Below are 18,827 nucleotides of genomic sequence, written 5' to 3'. Positions count from 1 at the left end.
GCAATATCTGGTAACATACCATAGGTGGTTTGAAATGAATCATCAATGGCATGCTCTGACTGCTAAGCTGTTGGCGGCTCGGTTGTTGCTAGATCCAAGTTGGAGAAAGGACCTCTGAAGTCACAACCACGTAACCACTGAAGCAGGGCCGACCGCTACCACTGTTACTATCCACGTGGGCATAGAGGGGGAATATAAACAAGCTCAAAGCATAGCGAGAGCGAAGCGAGCCCGAGAGGGGGCACTTCTTGGCCCCTGTTCTGAACCTTGCCCATCCCCCTTTTGCCACAGGTCACGTGGTTGTGATGTCACAGGTCCTTTACAGCACCTCGTTCTAGACCTAATACTGCCGGCTAGCACTAGTACGGTACTGGCTGGGGGCTGGGCTAAGTGGCTGTAGCTGCTGCAGTGGCAGTGCTGCTTGTTACAATTGCATGCACACACATTATCCTTGAGCCTTTAATACAATATACTGAGCTTTTTTTTTTTGTTACTATAATGCAGCCTCCCATTGACGTGACATGATGACAGACAACTAGCAGAGCTGACACACAGGACTGCTCGAGGGAAAGTCTGACTCAGCGACTCCTCCTCCGAAGATGCCCACACTCCCACAGAAACATATACAGCCGTATTCAATTTGTAGCGAAAAGTCCGTACTGGACTTTTCGCTCCACCTCGGAGCTTTCTGGGGATAATGTATCGGGTGCGCTCCCGCTTTATCCTCGTATTCAATTAAAATGTTACGAAAACGGGAGCCAGCGAAACAGGATTGGCGCAAAAAAACGGGATTTATCTGGAATAAATTGTAGGACCCCCCTAAAGCTGTCCAGATATGGGGGATCACTATGGGTACCCCCATTTTAGCCTGCAAAAGTAAGTTGGGGTTTTAAATAGCTATGGCAGGTGTTTTTTTCCCAATATTGAAGAAGTGATGCAGAAGAGCACTTAGGTTATTTTTTTCGTTTTTTTAAGTGGTCCCATTAAATTTGGGGTACATGAAAATGGGTACTTTTTTAAAAATTCTGCAAAAATGCACCTGCCGCTAATAATCTATTCTAGAATACACCTGCCGCATATCTGCAGAATAGCCCTGAACCTATTTCCCTATTTTTAAACACTTTTTGTCCTTTTCATCCCAAATTTTTAAATAATTTTTTTGGGGTGTCCCTATTTTTTTTTTTTACTTTTTTTGACACAGTCTATTTTAAATGTCATTCCCAGGGGTGCAGGCTATTTTTTTTAAGCCTGCAACCCTAAACCCCAATTCTGCACTTTTTTTCGTCATCTAAAACATGGTGAACAGTTATCCCCGTTTTTTTCAAAGAAAAGTCTTTGAAATTTAATACGGGGATAATTGAAATCGGTGAAAATGACATCATCGGTCCAAATTGAATACCCCTGATAGACTAGAGAGAGTGGGCGAGGTGAGAGAGCTGACTGACAGCTGAGTTCAGCTAGTGTCTGACATGTGAAATCAGTGAGGTAGGCCAGCAGCCCATGGCCCCGCCCCACCCATCTCAGTACACCACGCACACACTGACTGCTGTATTCAGCCTGTCACTTAGTATAGTAGTGCTGTAATCAGGGCCACCTTCGGGGGGGACTGGCGGGACTTCAGTACCGGGCCCAGGTGGCAGGTTGACAGCAGTGCGGAATGCACCAGGCAGCAACCAGGGAGAATAAAGAGCATCAGCGGCATTTGAATTATGGAGCCGGTCACGAGCCATTCACAGCTTGCAGAACAGCAGCCAATCAGGAGCGGCCGCTCCTGATTGGCTGCCGTTCCGCGATCTGTGGTTGGCTCACAGTCGGCGCCATATTTCAATTGCTGCTGATGCTCTTTCATCTCCCTGGTTGCCGCCTGGGGCATTCCGCACCTATGCCACCTGGGCCTCCCTCTCTTCGGAAATGCTGCCGGCAGAAGAAACCAGATATGTAGACTCTGCCTTGTGCCCCAGCCCCCCCTCTAGTCCAGCCAGCCTTCCCTGCACTGTCCCTCCCCAAGTCCAGCCAGCCAGCCTGCCTTCACGGTCCTGCCACCCCCAGTCCAGCCAGCCTTCCCTGCGCCCCCCCCCCTCCCCAATCCAGACAGCCAGTCTGTCTTCTCTGCCCTGCCACCCCCGGTCCAGCCAGCCTTCAAGCCGCCCCCCCTCCCAATCCAGCCTGTCTTCCCTGCCCTGCCACCTCCAGTCCAGCCTCCCTAGTCCAGCCAGCCAGCCTTAGCTGCCCTTCCTCCCCTCCCCCAGTCCAATCGGCCTACCCTGCCCTTTGCCCCCCTAGATCAACTGCCCACCTCTGCCCCATACCCCGGGGGATGCCTATTTTGTCAGTACTGGGCCCCACAATTTCTGATGGCAGCTCTGACGTTAATTACTTTGAGCTACTGGATTAGAGCCAGCCATGGCACAGGGCTACTGGTTGACAGCCTAGTAGCTCTGCACTGCAGTTCAAGCATTGAAAACCATCGGTTTGCACCCACCATCAGTGCAGAGAAACCATGTGATTCACGATGTGACTGATGGTGGGTGCAAACCGATGGTCAAGACCATCGCGACCATTGGGCTTGCGACGAGACCCTGCGGTAGGGTCTCGCTGCCGCAAGCCCTTGAGTGATTTTATCTCTATCAGAGCCAAAATCACTCCCACTGACATCACTAGTGATGTAAGTGGGGCCGGACCCAGACGGTAGGCGTTCCCATGGGAACGCCTCCGTCTGGGCAGCCACGCCCCGGCACGCCCACCAAAGGGGGCGTGCTGTCACTCACCATCGACAGCACGCCCCCTTTGGTGCGAGACGGCTACCCCGTCGCTCACCGGGTCTCGCGCTAGCGCACGACGGAGCAGCCTCCGTCGTGCACAGTCGGGTACCATCGACCCGCTTGCGAACGTCCTGCGCTCGCGAGCGGGTCTGAATGAGACCCAGTGTATGCATACGCTCTGGCTTCCCCTGCTCAGGAGGACAACATTTCGAGTTATATAAAAGAGATGGCACCGTACCTATTGTGCATAATAGATAGTTTATTTTTATGGATATATTTTAATGGCCCCTTAAAGAAGCAGAATACCCAAATTTATCACCTTATCTGGAAAACAAATGAGATTTGGGTCAGTTCTTAAATGCGGTGAGGTATATTTTGTCAACAATCACAATGTCGACATTGAACACATCAACATGTTCATAATGATGACATTTACCATGTCGACACTCATAATGCTGACCATGTGTTTTTAGCCCAAGGCTGGGTACACACCTGAGCGATTTTACAAACAATGCGACAGTCCTTCCAATTTCACTAACACTGATATGATCCCAGAACACACGATTTCAAGCTCACACAATAATCATTCTAATCACATGATTACAGTGCCCCAGGACCATAAGCAATTAATCATTTCACATGACGGCTTCAAAGGAATAATTGTCCAACATATTGTGTGGTTGTGTGTACACACTGCTACTCTTACACAATACTGTACAGCACATCTTCTCATCTGATGTGCAGCACATGATGGCGCTGGGTGCTGAGAAACATAGCGCCAGCCCTGCGGTCGGTCAGTTCCCATTAGACGATCAGGTGCCCGACACTTTAGCTCCTGCCGCACCTGGCTGCATGGAGTTGTAAGCTGCAACATTAGGTTGAGCTGTATGTAGGGCAGACATGACGATGCGGTTTACGACCCCACGGGAGCGTGCACCGCCCGGCATAGTGGGTACACACTGTACAATTTCAACGATTTGCTGTTCCGATCAGTCGGAATCGGGCAAATCATTTCTTTATATTGATATTTGTCACCTGATTATGAATTACTTACCTGTGCCGTCTAGCCTTGCTCTGCTTCCAGGTTCCTCTAGTTCAGGAGTTCCCAACCACGGTCCTCAAGGCACACTAACAGTCCATGTTTTAAGTATAACCATACTTGAGCACAGGTGACTCAATTAGTACCTCAGTTATTTTGATTTAACCACCTGTGCTGAAACATGGATATCACTAAAACCAGGACTGTTAGTGTGCCTTGAGGACCGAGGTTGGGAATCACTGCTCTAATTGATGTCCATTCAACGGCCATATCTGACAAATCTTGTGAGACATCAGTAAGCTGCACACGGTTTATAGCTGTAATCCCTGACACACATGTCAAAGACGCACACCTCTCACCTCCCTGATTACCTCCTCTAGCCACAATATTGCCAACTAGGGCCTGACAACCATTTTTATACAGGACCTGAAGAGTCAGGGTATGTTATATTATTACAACAAAACACTTGTTTTGAAGCATATTATTGATCACTCATTTACTTCTGTTTTTCCTGTGTTTTAGGAGCTCATTTATATTTAAATTTTTTTTAACTTAAATAAATAAAATTGTCTATGTGGCTATTAGCATAATAGTAACCATTTGGCAAACATTGTATGAATATCATGTCTCTGTTGTCAGTGTAGTTGTGCACAAGATGTGTGTGACAACACTATTATAAGCCAATTCATCAGCCTGCGGTGTGTGACCCTGTACAACCGACTCAGTATATGGTGTGTGTGTGTCTCTCTTTCCGCTTGTTTCGGGACACGCAAGTCCCTTTGTCATATACCTTGACAAAGGGACGTGGGTGTCCCGAAACATTGGTGTCACAAATGTGATTTCTTTCAATACAAAGTTATTGCACCTGAAAAGTCTGGGAGTGCCGCCGTTTGTTTGTACTGGTTACCTATACTATTGGATCCGGAGGGCATCTGAGCAACCATCATCACACAGGAGAGGACTCTATACCTCTATACCTAAAGAACCAATGCTGGTCATACGAATCATCAAGTCAGAAGTATTAATGTAGAAAACAACATTAAACATCATAGAGCGATAAAACAAAGAGTCCAATCTTTATGTGGTTCAGTCTGTAGTTATTTTTAAGCTCCTACAATATGGCTTTTACTTAGTCAATAAAGAAAAACAATCAGCCCCTGGTTCCTAAAGCTATATGTTCTGGTAACAGAGGATGGATGATCAGGTTATAGATTTCAAACGTTTGATCGCTTTCTGGGATTAAGGGCTGATTCAGAGACAGACGTTATGCCTTTGCAAATGGCTGACGTTTTTCTACTGCACATAGGTCAATGTCGCACTGCGCAGTTTAGATGGCGGTAGCAGATAGGATTTATACACAAAAGGATTATACAGTCAGAGGCCGATTGTAGGTGTTAACAGTGGGGGAGGGCGGGGACTCAAACACAGGCGCGTTGCGACTGTTCTGCGATCCGTAAGCAGCTAAGGCTCCAGCCTCCTAGTTCCGTCGGCCATTCTGCACGGCCATAGGATTTACTCAGAAGTCTGATGATTGACCGCTGTGGGTCCGATGGCTGCGTCATTGAGACGCTGCTAGTGGGAGTCTCAATACAAATCCCAGAGGCTGGAAAATGTGTATATTTTCGCAGAGCCGCAGCGTATAGGATCACAGCAGATACATAAGAAACCTGTGACACAATTAAGTAGGGCTAATACGGACCACAAACGTTGGCAGATTTGATCCTGTTCCAATATCAGGAACTAATATATATTGTAATCAGCAAGCTAGCTGCTTACTTTGCACCAGATCTACGCACCAAGGATCGCTATTGTGTGCGATCGCGGCTGCGTAATAGCATGCAGTTCTGCTGCGAAAATATGCTAATGTCTGCAACCGCTCTGCCAGCATAGAGACGCCCACTACCGCTTTCTCACATCCGTAATACCTCGCAGTCCTGCGTACACATCGGTATCCAAGTAACATCGGACCCTTATGCACAATTACAGCAGCTCTGACCTGTCTCAGAAACTGCAAGTCTCGCCGCACGCAGAGAGTACACAAGCTGCATATGCCGTCGCAGTGGCTAATTTATGCACACCCATGCAACAGCGTTCAAATGGACAAGCACGCCTGCGTTTCCCCGACCACCCCCCGTCACCACACCCAAACGCTGACGTCCCGTCACTCACTCTGCGATGGCTGTGTGTGTGCGTGATCGCTGTCCTAACCTGCGCTCGTGCATTCCGGTGTATACGCAGTACGCACCGTCGATCGATCTGCGTACGCGGTTGCAATTGCAATCCATGCAGAATCAGGCCCCAAGCCTTCATGGCTGTTACATAACATAGACGGAATGTCTCCGAATCCAGGATGACTAAAATAAATAATCACTGCAACTTGGATCAAATGACAAATGTACATATATTTATATTAATATACAATCAGAAGTCATTGTAAATCTGCTGCAAGTACCTTAAAGAGCTAAAAATAAGATGATGGATCGTAGAACATAAACATCTAATTATAGTAATTTAAAAATGAATATTAGGTGTACAGGAATTTCCTGCATACTTTATAAAGATTTGCCTCCCCACAACACAGGGAATAAATAGATATCTACATACGGCAGTACTACAGTTTATTAGCTGGGATACTTTGATGGTTTAAGTGCTTGTGAAAGAAATCCTGTATCTTCTGCCAGGAATCCACTTGTGCCCTAGCATGGAATTTTGGTTCTCCTCCCCACACCACTGGCATACCAACAAGCCTGTGCATTGAGGCTGTACACAGTGGGAAATACGGTGGCTCAATGTAATGACCAGCCTTGGCATAATACACAAGCTCTGGCTTTTCTTTCCCGTGTTCTTCCAAAAGCCTGCAAGCAGTCTCAGCATGGAAGTCACTCCTCCAGTTCCTGTCATCTTCTCCCACAACAAATAGGAACTTGCAATCTGCTCTCCCAACGGGAATGAGGCTTTTACGGTTAGCTTCCTCCAATGGATTGTGTAATATATCTCTGATATCGGCCACCCCTGGCTTTGGGTATTTTATCTTTTTCACATCCACGCCAACGGGATGAAGTGTAATGTCCTTATAGTGAAGGGCTGTGCCTATATTGGCAACAGAGCCATTTACGACAGCTGTGGCGGTTATGCCTTTAAGGAAAGAGGTCATAGAGAGCACCAAGTCTCCACCTTTAGAATGGCCAAGAAGACCTATTCCTGGACCCTTCACCTAAAATAGAGAGAAAACAATCTGAGACTCCAACTGGTTTACTTATATCAGAGGGGCTAATTCCGCAGATTATCGGGACGTACGCAGTCTGCTGGGCTCGCAAGCCGGCCAGCCTGAGTAAGCTGTAGCTTGCGCAGTTGGCTGGCCATCCACCATCATGACCATCGACCACCGATGGTCACGATGGTGATCCCAGCCTGCGATCTCCGTTGCAGTGCTGGGATTGCAAATGCAGCAGGTGCTCATACACCTCCTGCTGCATTTGCATTATTGCAAGGATCACACTGCAAAGCTGCCTGTGTGCATACATCATATCTATAGCCTGCGTGCAGCTTTACAATTGCGATTCTTGCTGAATCAGGCCCAGAAATACAAATGGATTGGTGATTAGTACAAAATCTCAAACATGACCCAGCCAGAGCACATGGTAAAGCTTCTAAAACATAACTTTGATTTCTAGTAAATGCAGTTAAGTTTGGAATACTTGGGAATTAATTTGACAGGCTCTTCTGAGTTGCTATACCAGGCTATTTATGCTAATGGATGTCAGTAACGGTCTTCCCCATGGATGTTACTCCCAGGTAGAAGACCAACAAATGCCTTTAGAGCAGAGGTGCCCTAGCTGCTATGGAAACTACTGCACACATCCCAGCATGCTCTGCACAGTTTTGCAATTATTGCATCCTGTAATGTATAGTTCCACAGCAGCTGAGGCCGCATGTTGAATATGCTGGAATTCTGTGTTGTGTTAGAACAGTATGTGCTCCTGGGTAGCTGCTAAGTATCCGAGCACCTGATCTTCCTCTTCATAGTAAGTGACGAGTACTTGCTATGAGCATTTCTATAGTGCATACTACTAGGATGACAGTCCTATGAAGAATGCATAATGGAGACATATAACAGTGTTAAGGGGCCTATCCATTACCCAACTTTGTGAACAATCAGACCAAACCAAGGAGGTTTTGGTCGCATTGTTCACAAAGTCAGTTAATGGATAGCTGGCAGGGACCAACGATGCGCGTGCACGCTGGGTCCTTGCCGACCCCGACTATCTACTGAACATGCCCGTCAACCTGATGACGCTTGTCAGGTTCGGCATGCTCAGCTAGGAGGTTGGGCTCCTCACTGAATGACGTTCAGTGCGGGCACCGCACCTCGGCGACCTGAAGGTCTGAACGCTAGACGTTCAGTCTTTCAGGTCGCCTAGTGGATAGGAATATGTACAGGACCTGCCACGTGGCTCACCTGGGGATGCTGCAACATGTAGTTCACTGCTTCTTCAAAGTACTCCAAGTGAAAATCTTTCATTTCTTTTGGGAGATCTTCATAGTTATAGTAAGCCAATGCCAGGGTGGCAAATCCTTTACTAGCCAGCAAGCTAGATTTGTATTCAAGGAGGCCCCCGCCAGTCCCTTGGATTTCAATAACTCCAGGAAATGGTCCAGTCCCTGAAGGGTATAAATCACACTTGTTACAAATGAAACCACCGACGCATTGCCCAGGGGTGTTACACTGTACAATACAACACATTGCCCAGGAGTATTACATTGTATAATACAACACATTGCCCAGGAGTATTACACTGTATAATACAACACATTGCCCAGGGGTGTTACACTGTATAATACAACACATTGCCCAGGGGTGTTACACTGTATAATACAAAACGCACCTGTCTCACAAACTAGTTCTGATGAGCCTTTGGAAATGTTGTCATTGAGGAAGGCTGTCTGATATCATGACAATAAACATCCCATGTTTATACCTGTTCTATGAATTATACACTGGTATGGGGGAACAAGGATTTAAATCCAGTAACAAATAACAAGTGACCTACGTATTAAAACAAGAATGGCATATCTTATGTGTGGTATACAACATCTATGATCTTGTATGATTTAGTGCCCATTGCTCCAAGTAATCACATCACACTGTCCCCTATATTCCATACATCATATACACATCAGCTTTATTAATCTAAATCATTCTCTCATCATAGTAATCTATAACATTAGATGCATGTCTCCCGAATGGACTACATTAGTAGTTACTGTCACTGTCAGTAAGGGAAGGGAATGGAAAAATGAGAGATTCTGTGTGTCATTCACTTTTGCCAAGCGTCTGTGGGAGAACAGAACAGATGTGTACTTTTCTATCTTGAAACAATCACATGGCATGTGCAGGTAGGTTTCCATCGCATGAGGCCCATTCTGTGTAACCTGGGTACACTCTAGACAATTTTTTGAGCGATTTGCTGACTCCGATTCTGACGGATCGGAGTGACAAATCCTCAAAATCGTCTAGTTTGCACGCACTGTGTCGTGTGATGCATGCTCCCATGGGGTCGTCAGCCGCATCTTCAGGCCGGCTGTACATGCAGCTCAACTTGACAATGCGGCCGACGACCCCATGCCGCAGGATGCGGCAGGGGCCTACATATCTGGCAGTCAGGCACCGGATCGTCTAGTGTGTACCGCCCAATATGTCGGAGGGGAAGTCGCTGGTCGCAATGCCGTGTACCCAGCTTAAGACAGTGTGCCACAAGTTCATTTCATCACCTATTACCATTGGCCAGGAGAGACTCGAGCACTAGGATTGGTTCGAAATGTGCCAGTAGAGAGAGACAAGTTGAAAGGTGAGCATGCAGTGCAAGAGTGAAGACGTTTGTAGGTAATAGGGTCAAGGGGACAGGATGTATTGCAGTGTGAAATGTTGAGATGAGTGCAGAGACTTCATATTTGGGTACTGGAGAGAATACACTAGGGGGTATATATACTAAAGTGAGAGTTTTTAGAAGTGGAGATGTTGCCCATAGCAACCAACCAGATTCTACTTAACAGTTAACAAGCACCTTCTAGAAGATAGTAGCTAGAATCTGATTGGTTCCTATGGGCAACATCTCTACTTCTAAAAACTCTCACTTTAGTAAATATGCTCCCAAGAATGGACTGGAGGAAGTGGCTGCCGTGTGCGGGATTTGGCAAGAGGAAATACTTTGTTGAATAGTGTTGATTTTATCTGATGTAGGTGGCAAAATCATGGGCTGTGAGGGCGGAAGGGGGAGGAGGTGCGGGTGGGCAGAAAGGCAAGTTGAGGGTGGCAAAGAGGGAGCAGGGATTAGAAGACTGAGGGGATATTAGACAAGAGAAAGGGCTGTGCTGTAAGATAAAAAGATGAATTTATAGTGACATAGGGGTGATATTTGGGGTGAATGTACTACCATGCCCCTTTTCTCAGTGAGAACAGCCATCCTGCATCACTGCTTAATGTAGCAATGCAGGATGTCTTAGCGCTGAAATATATTAGTCGCCAGTGAGTGGTTACGGTATCTTGCTTCTCCAGCCATCTCTGTCCAGTTGTATCACATCAGCCTAGTGCTGACGCGATACAGAATGACCCCCGGCAGCTAAGCTGCATGAGATCAAAAACCGTAAGATCTCATTTAGAGCCAGCGGTGCATGCGCGAGGCCGGTCCATTGGCGGGGCTGTTAAGTCACCATAGCACCATCTGAGGATGGGCGATGTGTTATTGGTGCAAGCGATTAAAGCTCATCTTTTCATCACTTAGTAACTGCCGATAACGCTTTAGCTATGGCGGCGGCGTTATTGAGAGAAGCAGAATGCATGGCCTGCCTACTCATACATTTGGAGAAGCAGGAACAACAACTTTTTGGGGGGATGCAGTCAGGATACCGGTGGGCGTTATGCCGCCAGATGATATTCCGACACGGACATCCCGACATGGGACTAAAGATAGGAGTCAAAATCCTGACGCATATCATTAGCTCCACTACAAAATCCCGGCACCCGGCATTCCGAACGAAGGTAAGCCGGGTGTCTTAGCGATACTTGCGAGATCCCGCGCATGCTCAGTGAAGCCGGCCGGGACAGAGACACAGTGCATCAGCACTAGGCTGATGCGCTGCTGTCTCTAGCGGGCAGTGCCGGAGGGGGGAGTTAACGCTCCCCCTCTCCGGCCGATGAGATGTTCTTACATCTCATCGATAGTGCTTCCTGCTTCGCCTCGGTAAAGAGGCGAAGCAGGCAGCGGTATAGCAGCATGTTACGTGCCGCTATCATACATCTACCCCAACGAGTCCTACTGGAGAAAGAGCACTATATAAATAAAATGATTATTACTATAATCCCCCTTTATTAATATGAGTGTAGCATCTTAGGTCTTGACGTATTTATGATATATGAATTACTTCAATCCTACAGGCTGCGGTTACATATAATGCCATGTATTTATAGTAAGTAACATTTATAGCTGCAGACTATAATATCAACATGGAAATACTCCCAAGCTGTCAGTTGTGTGACTACAACTTGTAAATATGTGATAGACAGTGACAGGCCCATCTCATACTCACCGGGTGGGAGGAACAGGCTGCCCCGCACTCTGCCCTCCCGCACAGGGACCCGGGTAACCCCTTCCCCCATGAAGCTCCTCTCCTGGGCGGCTGTCGCTAGGAGAGGCCCGGGCGCCCCGTGGGCCTGGTGCAGGGAGAAGCGCAGCTGGAAAGGCGTCTGCACGTTCTTCTTTATTAGCCTCCTAAGGGGAGTCCGGGGCTCCAGAGACCACAGGGGCCCCTCGGGCTCTATGCCGGTGAAGCTCCCGCCCTCCAGAGCGGGGCTGCGGGTAAGATCCAGCTCCCCGCTGCTCCCAGCTCTGTAGCGGGCGAGGGAAGAGAAGATCTCCCCTCCTTCATCGGTCAGAGCGGTCTGGAGGGTGACGTCCTGCCCTGGGATCAGACCAGACGCCCGGAGCCTCAGGGGGGCATCGAAGAGGCAGCGGTCCGGGGAGAGCTGCAAGGAGATGGCGGACATGGGGCGGCTGCACCGCCATACACAGGAGTACGTGTTCCCGGAGAGCAGAGAGTGTAGCTGCAGCATGGTGCTGATCAGGCGGCTGCTGCTGCTTCTCCAGGACTCGGAGCACACTCAGCCAGTGCTATGTAATAATCACAGTACGCGGACCTGTCACTGTTAGCACTAGTGGGATGTGAATTAAGGACACAGAAGGTCATTACGCTGCCAGTGACTGCTCTATAAATGCATAGCAGGGCCATGGCACAGGGCACCGCAGGGCAGGGGGCGCTGTTTGGGCCTGTCAATTTTCCTATATATTATCATTCTCACTTGTAGCTTCCTCTTCTATCCCCAGTATCTCCTGGCCTCCCCTATAGCTTCCCTGGCCCTTTTACAGGTGCATTACCTTATGTCCCTATATAAAAAAAATGGCGGGGGCGGGGGGGGGGCAATGCTCTCTCTGGCACAAGGCACCAAAAATTCTAGCTACGGCTCTGACGCATAGTAAGAGTTACTTGCAGAAGTGGAATGAAAGTGTTCTTGTACATAAAACTTTACATACAAAAAAAAGAGAAAATTAAAGGAGACCATAGAAATGTAAAATGGGATCTCAAAGTCCTTTGGATCACATGTTCAGGACCTCCGCTCTGCGCTCTACCAAAAAAGCCAGCCCCCTCCTCCAGCATTGGCAGAACTACGGATTAATTCAAAAATATGAATAACAGTAATTGAGCATTTGCAATATTTAAGTTCCACCACAGTGACTGACCTATTGCAGTTTTTATATCTAAACTGCTTAAAATGTTATAATAAAATCCAAGTTAATCTGATATTAAAAGGCATTTTTAGAAACAGTAAATTTTTTTTATTGTTTATTAACACTTACTTAAAAGCGTCAGCATGTTCTGCTTTACAATTGGGAATAAAAGAGTAATAAAACATGAGTGGGTAATAACAGACAGACAAGAGGTAAGAGGGCCCTACTCGCAGGCTTACAATTTATGTATGATGTATAAAAATACTAGATGACAGGAGTGATAATATTTCATTTTAGAACCTGAGCAAATAGACTTACTGTCTTCTTATTGTAGCATTGGGGACAGATTCAATTAGCTGCTGGCTGTACCGCGTGACATCTGCTCCCAGGAAGGAGCCCGCAATCAGCCCATGATTAGCCCAGAGGGAACACTTAACGCAGGTTTCTGCTTGCATCTGGATGAGGCTGATGGCATATAAGGGGCATCTGGAGGGGTTTGTTGTCATATAAGGGACAGCTGGAAGGGTCTGAAGGTATATAAGGGTCGCCTGGAGGGATCAGATGGCATATAAGGGACATCTGGAAGGGTCTGAAGGTATATATAAGGGGCATCTGGAGGGGTTTGATTACAAATAAGGGGCACCTGGAGCCTGGAGGAATCAGATGGCATATAAGGGGCATGTGGATTAGTCTGATGGCATAATTTGGGTATGTGGGGAGACCATAGGAGCATGAGAACAAGTAAATTATGGTGAGATCCAGAAATTAAAAGATATAGGGAGGAATTGAATTGCTGTTTGGGAATAGCACATTGCACCTGCTGTCATAGCAAGTTTTCCCTCATACCCCCATAGAAGTGCGAGGTTCTGGAGGTGCGATGTACGATCCCACGGGAGCACACACTGGTCGATATCATGCTCACACACGGTACGATATAGCAGCGATATCGTACCAATCCATCGGATCGGCTGCTATATCGCATCGTGTATGGGGGCCTTTAAACAAGGGACTCGTAAATCCTAGATTACAAGTAGTATTGGTAAACTGCAATCTACTTAAATCCTTGGTGGGACTCTCTAATTAGTATATAACTCTGTTTACACTATTAAGTATATTTGAACACTATATGGAAGATCCCTTCCTTGTAATCCTCTCACCTTAAAAAATTCTGCAGTCCTCTAACAACATATTGTGTATGCATTTGTTATATTTTGGTCGTGTAATTGTGTTTTAGTAAATGTAACATTTATATTATCTGGTGTAACTTTGGAACATTTGTTCTCTCATTGTGGACCCCACTGTGTTTTTTTTATACAGCTCAGATCCTATCTATATGTTTATTTGCACTTTGAAAAATGAAATAAGATGCTTATATATTCCCGTATACGATCATCCTAACTGAAAGCGTAGTATCCTGAGAAACAAAAATGCTTTCTCAACCTGGAAGACAGATCATGTTCTTGCAATGTGTATGAGAAAGTAAGTACATTTATTTGTGTTGTCCTCGGAGGCCCTATGAAGGGGTGATGCCAAAGTGGAGGAGTCCAAAATTCACACTGTGACCTGACCACCCTTTTGTCATGGCCTTGCCCTACATTTCTCATGGCAGCCCTGCTAGTCAACGCTTAGCAAGGAACACCCTCTATCAGCCCAAATCCAGTATACACCCTCAGAGCTACCTAAACAATTGGTTGCATAAGCACTAGGCATCTCCTTCAGGCTTTGGCCCCACCTTTTGGTGATGTCTGTTGACAGGCACTGGGAGGGCAGAGCAGAAGTGTGGACCATATAGGGGTAAATGTAACAGCCTGCATGATGCAGGCATTGGTGAGTCTTGCCGATGTTTTAAAAGGGCAATAATTTAAAGGCCAAACCAGGTTGGTTTGGCCTTTTAAATGATTACCTCTTTAAAACATTGACTAGACTCGCTGGGATCTCACTGTTGGCTGCATTTCGGAACCGATTACATTTATCCATAATGTAAATGAGGTGAAGTGAACCAGCTTCTGTGAAGGGGTGCAAATGTGTCCTGTCTGACCCTACTAGGATAACGTGTTTATTATGTTTACCATGGTATAGAAGTGACCACTCAGAACATTTGCTTTGCTGTCATTATAGACCCATGAGATTTTTGCACCATGAGAAACTTGTATTGAAGTCTGTAGATTTCTTACGGTATTTTCCACATTTGTACAATGTTTATTAGCGAGTCAGTCATAATACCGACCGTGAGGATTCCGGCGCGCAAAAATGTTTGCACCGGAATCCTGACACTTGTCAGAATCCCAGTGCCAGCATCCCGAAGGTAAGTAGCAGAGTTAGGATGGAAGCTGTAGGGGAGGTTAGGTTTAGGGTGCGAGGAGGGGGAGGTTAGGTTTAGGATCTAGGGGGGAGGTCAGGTTTAGGCACCAGACAGGGAGGGTTAGGGGTAGTGAAAGCGGGAGGGTTAGGATACCGACTGACAGGTGTCAGTATCCTAACCCTGTTGTGATGCCGACATTGGGATTCTGACCGTCGGCATCCTGTATCCAACCCGTTTATTTGACCATTGCCTGATTTTAACCTTTAATTGAAATAGTCACATTTTTCTTTTTAGGTATAATAATGGATTTCGGCATTTTAAACTAATCATAGTAATCATTTATGTGAAGTTCTTGTCAAATTGCACCTGCCTGTCATGCCTTATACTGATATAGTCCGTCATCTGAATTAGAAAGCCTTATCTGTGTTGTTTAGCCTTGATGTCCTAACGGCCATGACTGGAAGCTGAACACTGTAACCCTTGACAAACATGTCCAACACTCACGCCTCCCAAACTCCCCGAAATTACGTCTTATAAGTCATGTAGGGGACCTGCCAACCATTTTTATACATGACCAGAAGAGTAATAGCATGTTGTTATAGTAATCCAAAATATAAATACATTTGTTGAAGCATCAATTTTACATTTCTTTCCTCCTTTGTTTATTTCAGATTATCCTTTATTATAGCCGCTTATTTGTTTGTTTTAATTATACAACTGTGGTGAGAGGTGTTGTCTCTTACCTGAATTGCCCACATTTCTGTGGGATCAGCTTCCTCCAAGGGAGGCTATAGTGAAGCCTGTCCAGTTTGCAGCAGCAAGGGAGATTTTGAACTCCAGGTTTTCATAGTTGCGCAAACCCAGCTGGAATCATCACTGGAGAACTGGAAGAGTTTAAAACGCTCATCCGCCTGATGCTCTGTGCACTGATGCAGGCAAGGGGACAGTTTAGTAGACCAAAGTTCTATAGTGCCAGGGACTGATGGTTGGCTATGCTGGGGGAGCATGGCAGATTGTGGCTGCAGGCCATTGCAGCAAACTGACCACTAACCACTGGAAGTGCTGGGACATTTACTTTTGTTTGTTTACTTATTTTTCTGTATGTACTTGTGTTCCCAGGCCTAAGCCTATGCATGCTAAAATGCAGTGTCTGCTGCTATTAAAGACACTGCTTTACCGAGTACCTGCCTGTCTTGAGTCCTTATTTCTGCACCATGTTACACAACTCAAATTAGTAAGGATTACATATTGTCCATTATGCTGGGTACACACTATGCGATATATCGTTCAATCAGACGGTAAACGACATATCAATGCATATTGGTAGCTGCTCAATCACCATAGTAATTTCACTCATGTGCATGAAAGGGAGGGGTTAGTCTATACAACAAATAGCAAAGGTTATCCCCAGCACTCGGAATGATATCAGCAATAAGACTTGAAAAACTACATGGTGGTAGATAATTCAGAGATCTCAGTTGCATATGTTTGCAAAAATATGTTTAAGCCTCCAGGCCACGTCATGGCATCTCTGATACTGGAGGTTCCTACTTCTAAGTCAAAGTCCGGGGCGTGGAACCCCAAAAAGCCAGCGAAGGCCAGCCACCCCAGGGCAGCACACCAGTGAAAGACTAAGGTGTTAGTAAGTGTTAATAATAATATTAATAAATCAAAAGCTATGTGTTAAAGGGTGATACACAGGTGAAGAGTGTAATTAAAATGCTAAATAAAGTAGTATTAGTAGAGGTGTTAATAAAGTGCTAAATAGAGTGTTCTAGTGTACCACCCCAAAGCAGTCCAGCCATTCCAACCCAGGGAGCACTGCGCCACAAACTCATCCCTAAAAATAATAACATAAAATCTGGGGCATATAATTGCCCAATATTAGGCCACATGATAATGGCACATACAAAAATATTTATTATTTTTAGGTACAGTACAGGTCATACGGTATCTTCAATTAAATCTCAAGGCATAGAGGCATATTCAATTATCTGCGTTAAAATATGTTTTACCATGGAATTAACGCACCTATTACGCTATAATTCTGATTTTCGCATTTATGTGTGCTCCCGTCTCAACCAATTCAATTGGAAAAAGCACTTTCGTTAAATTTGTCTGTTAACAGCTGCGTTAAGTGTGTGGGGGAAAAAAAAGTGCAACAAAATATTGGATAATAGTACAGATGTCTATTAGTGGGCAAAATAAAAATATTTATTCTTAAAAAGATTGGATTTTCAGAAACGTTTCACCTACTCAGGGGCTGCGAAAATAAAGCTGTGGTAAATTTTATTGAAAATTACCGCGGTCAAATTTGCGGGGCTAATTGAATAGGAATAAAATTGCGGCCTGCTGAGTCAAGTTGAATTGCTGGTTAATGCGGCTAGTTGAATAAACCCCTTGGTGTTCTTTTCAACATGCTAATGTGCTGCACAGTATTCTAGAGTTTTATTTTTTGCTACTAGTTTGGAATATGCAAATTAGATGTTTATTATGGTTGCACCCTCCTCACTCTCCTCTTCTTGACTTACCTGTTCCGTGGTCGTGCTGCGCAGGGCAGGCACACCGGGTTGGGCATGATATGCCGACGGCTGAAAAGCCGCCGGTTCAAATCTCGATTCCGGAAGCCCGATCGAGTGAAATCCTAACAGGGGTGGTAAGTACCCTAACCCTCCCTTGGTGGTGCCTAACCCTAACCGCCCCAGGAGGTGCCTGACCCTAACCCCCCCTTTCCGCACCCTAAACCTAACCCTCCCCGGGGGGATGTCTAACCCTAATCTAGCCCCGATGGTGCCTAACCCCTCTCCCCGTAGCCTGACCCTCCCGGGGGAAGGGGGGGGTGCCTAACCCTAATCTCCCCCAAGGGGTGCCTAAACCTAACCCTCCCCATCCCCGGGCTAAGTATCATACTTACCCGTCTTCTTACCTTAGGGACGGTGGGGGTCGGGATGCCGACGTCGGTATCCCGATCCTCTTCCAGATATCGTCGTTGGCATTATGCCGGCGTCGGGATTTTGTATCCTGTCCACCGGCATATTCAATATGTCCCGGCACACCTACTCTCCCTGTTGGCTCCATCTCTCCTCGCTGATTGATGCTGACAGTATCAAATAATGAGGTGAGCCGGAGCCGACCGTGAGGACGTGACCACGGGGAGGGGGGGAACGCGACCACAGAGCAGGTAAGTTGAGGATCGAGAAGAGGGGAATGAGGAGAGAGCAGGGTGGGAGGGGAGGGGGGGCGCAGACCGAGGCCTGGCACCTTAGGGAGGGCGGGCGGGCCCAGGGTCGGTCCGGGCCTCATAGCAGCCACACCCCCTGCACCTATGGTAGTTAAGCCACTGTGTCAGTTTGTTGTTCTTTTCAAGCATCTGCAATATAAATTTAGATGGACCAGTGAAGAAAAACAATTAGCGCCTGGTTTCCGAAGCCATGTGTCTGTTTATAGAGTACACTTGGAATGGATGAGCAGGTTATTGCCTTTGAATATTTTAGCTCTAGTTGGCTTTACTTCACCTTATGACAAACAGGACACAATGTAGAGCCAATACTCAGAGATTATAAAAAAAATTCTACCATAGAGGTGGAATTATTCGAAAAGGTGGTGGAGAACCTTTTTTTTCCCGAGGGCCATTTTAATATAACATTATTTGCGGGCCCGGTGCAAGCCACACCCCCTGTGTGTGACGTCACACGGGGTGGGGCCATAATCGTCGGTGATTAAAGCAATGCCCGGAGCATCCTGAGGATGCTCTGGGGAGCTGTAAGGGCAGCGGTGTGACTGTCTCAAGCGTCCTAAGGACGCACCAGGAGGCACTGCTGCATAAATTCTGGTTGCAGGGTGCCTTTCCAGATGAGGCTAGCAGAAAAAAGCTCCAAGGGCCAGACCCTTCGGACCTGAGGTTCCCCGTCCCTGTAGTAGTGTAATGAAAGTAATTGTCT

At 46.5% G+C, this 18,827-nt stretch overlaps 1 protein-coding gene across 1 annotated transcript; it reads right to left on the bottom strand.

Annotated features, from left to right (window-relative positions):
* Positions 1-6,405: 6,405 nt before the first annotated feature.
* Positions 6,406-12,233, bottom strand: LOC148454005 (acyl-coenzyme A thioesterase 1-like). Its single transcript, XM_088461388.1, has 3 exons — positions 11,389-12,233; positions 8,261-8,463; positions 6,406-7,015 (listed from the first exon to the last, which is right to left on the bottom strand). The coding sequence occupies exons 1-3, from the start codon at positions 11,909-11,911 to the stop codon at positions 6,413-6,415; spliced, it is 1,329 nt and encodes a 442-aa protein (XP_088317514.1). The 5' UTR covers positions 11,912-12,233; the 3' UTR covers positions 6,406-6,412.
* Between the last annotated feature and the right edge of the window lie 6,594 nt (positions 12,234-18,827).

The sequence above is a fragment of the Taudactylus pleione genome, unplaced genomic scaffold, assembly GCF_031769625.1.
Source record: "Taudactylus pleione unplaced genomic scaffold, aTauple2 ptg001041l, whole genome shotgun sequence".
In the NCBI taxonomy this organism is placed as follows: domain Eukaryota; kingdom Metazoa; phylum Chordata; class Amphibia; order Anura; family Myobatrachidae; genus Taudactylus; species Taudactylus pleione.
Note: the sequence above shows the minus strand (reverse complement) of the source record. Positions and strands in the feature narration are given on the sequence as shown.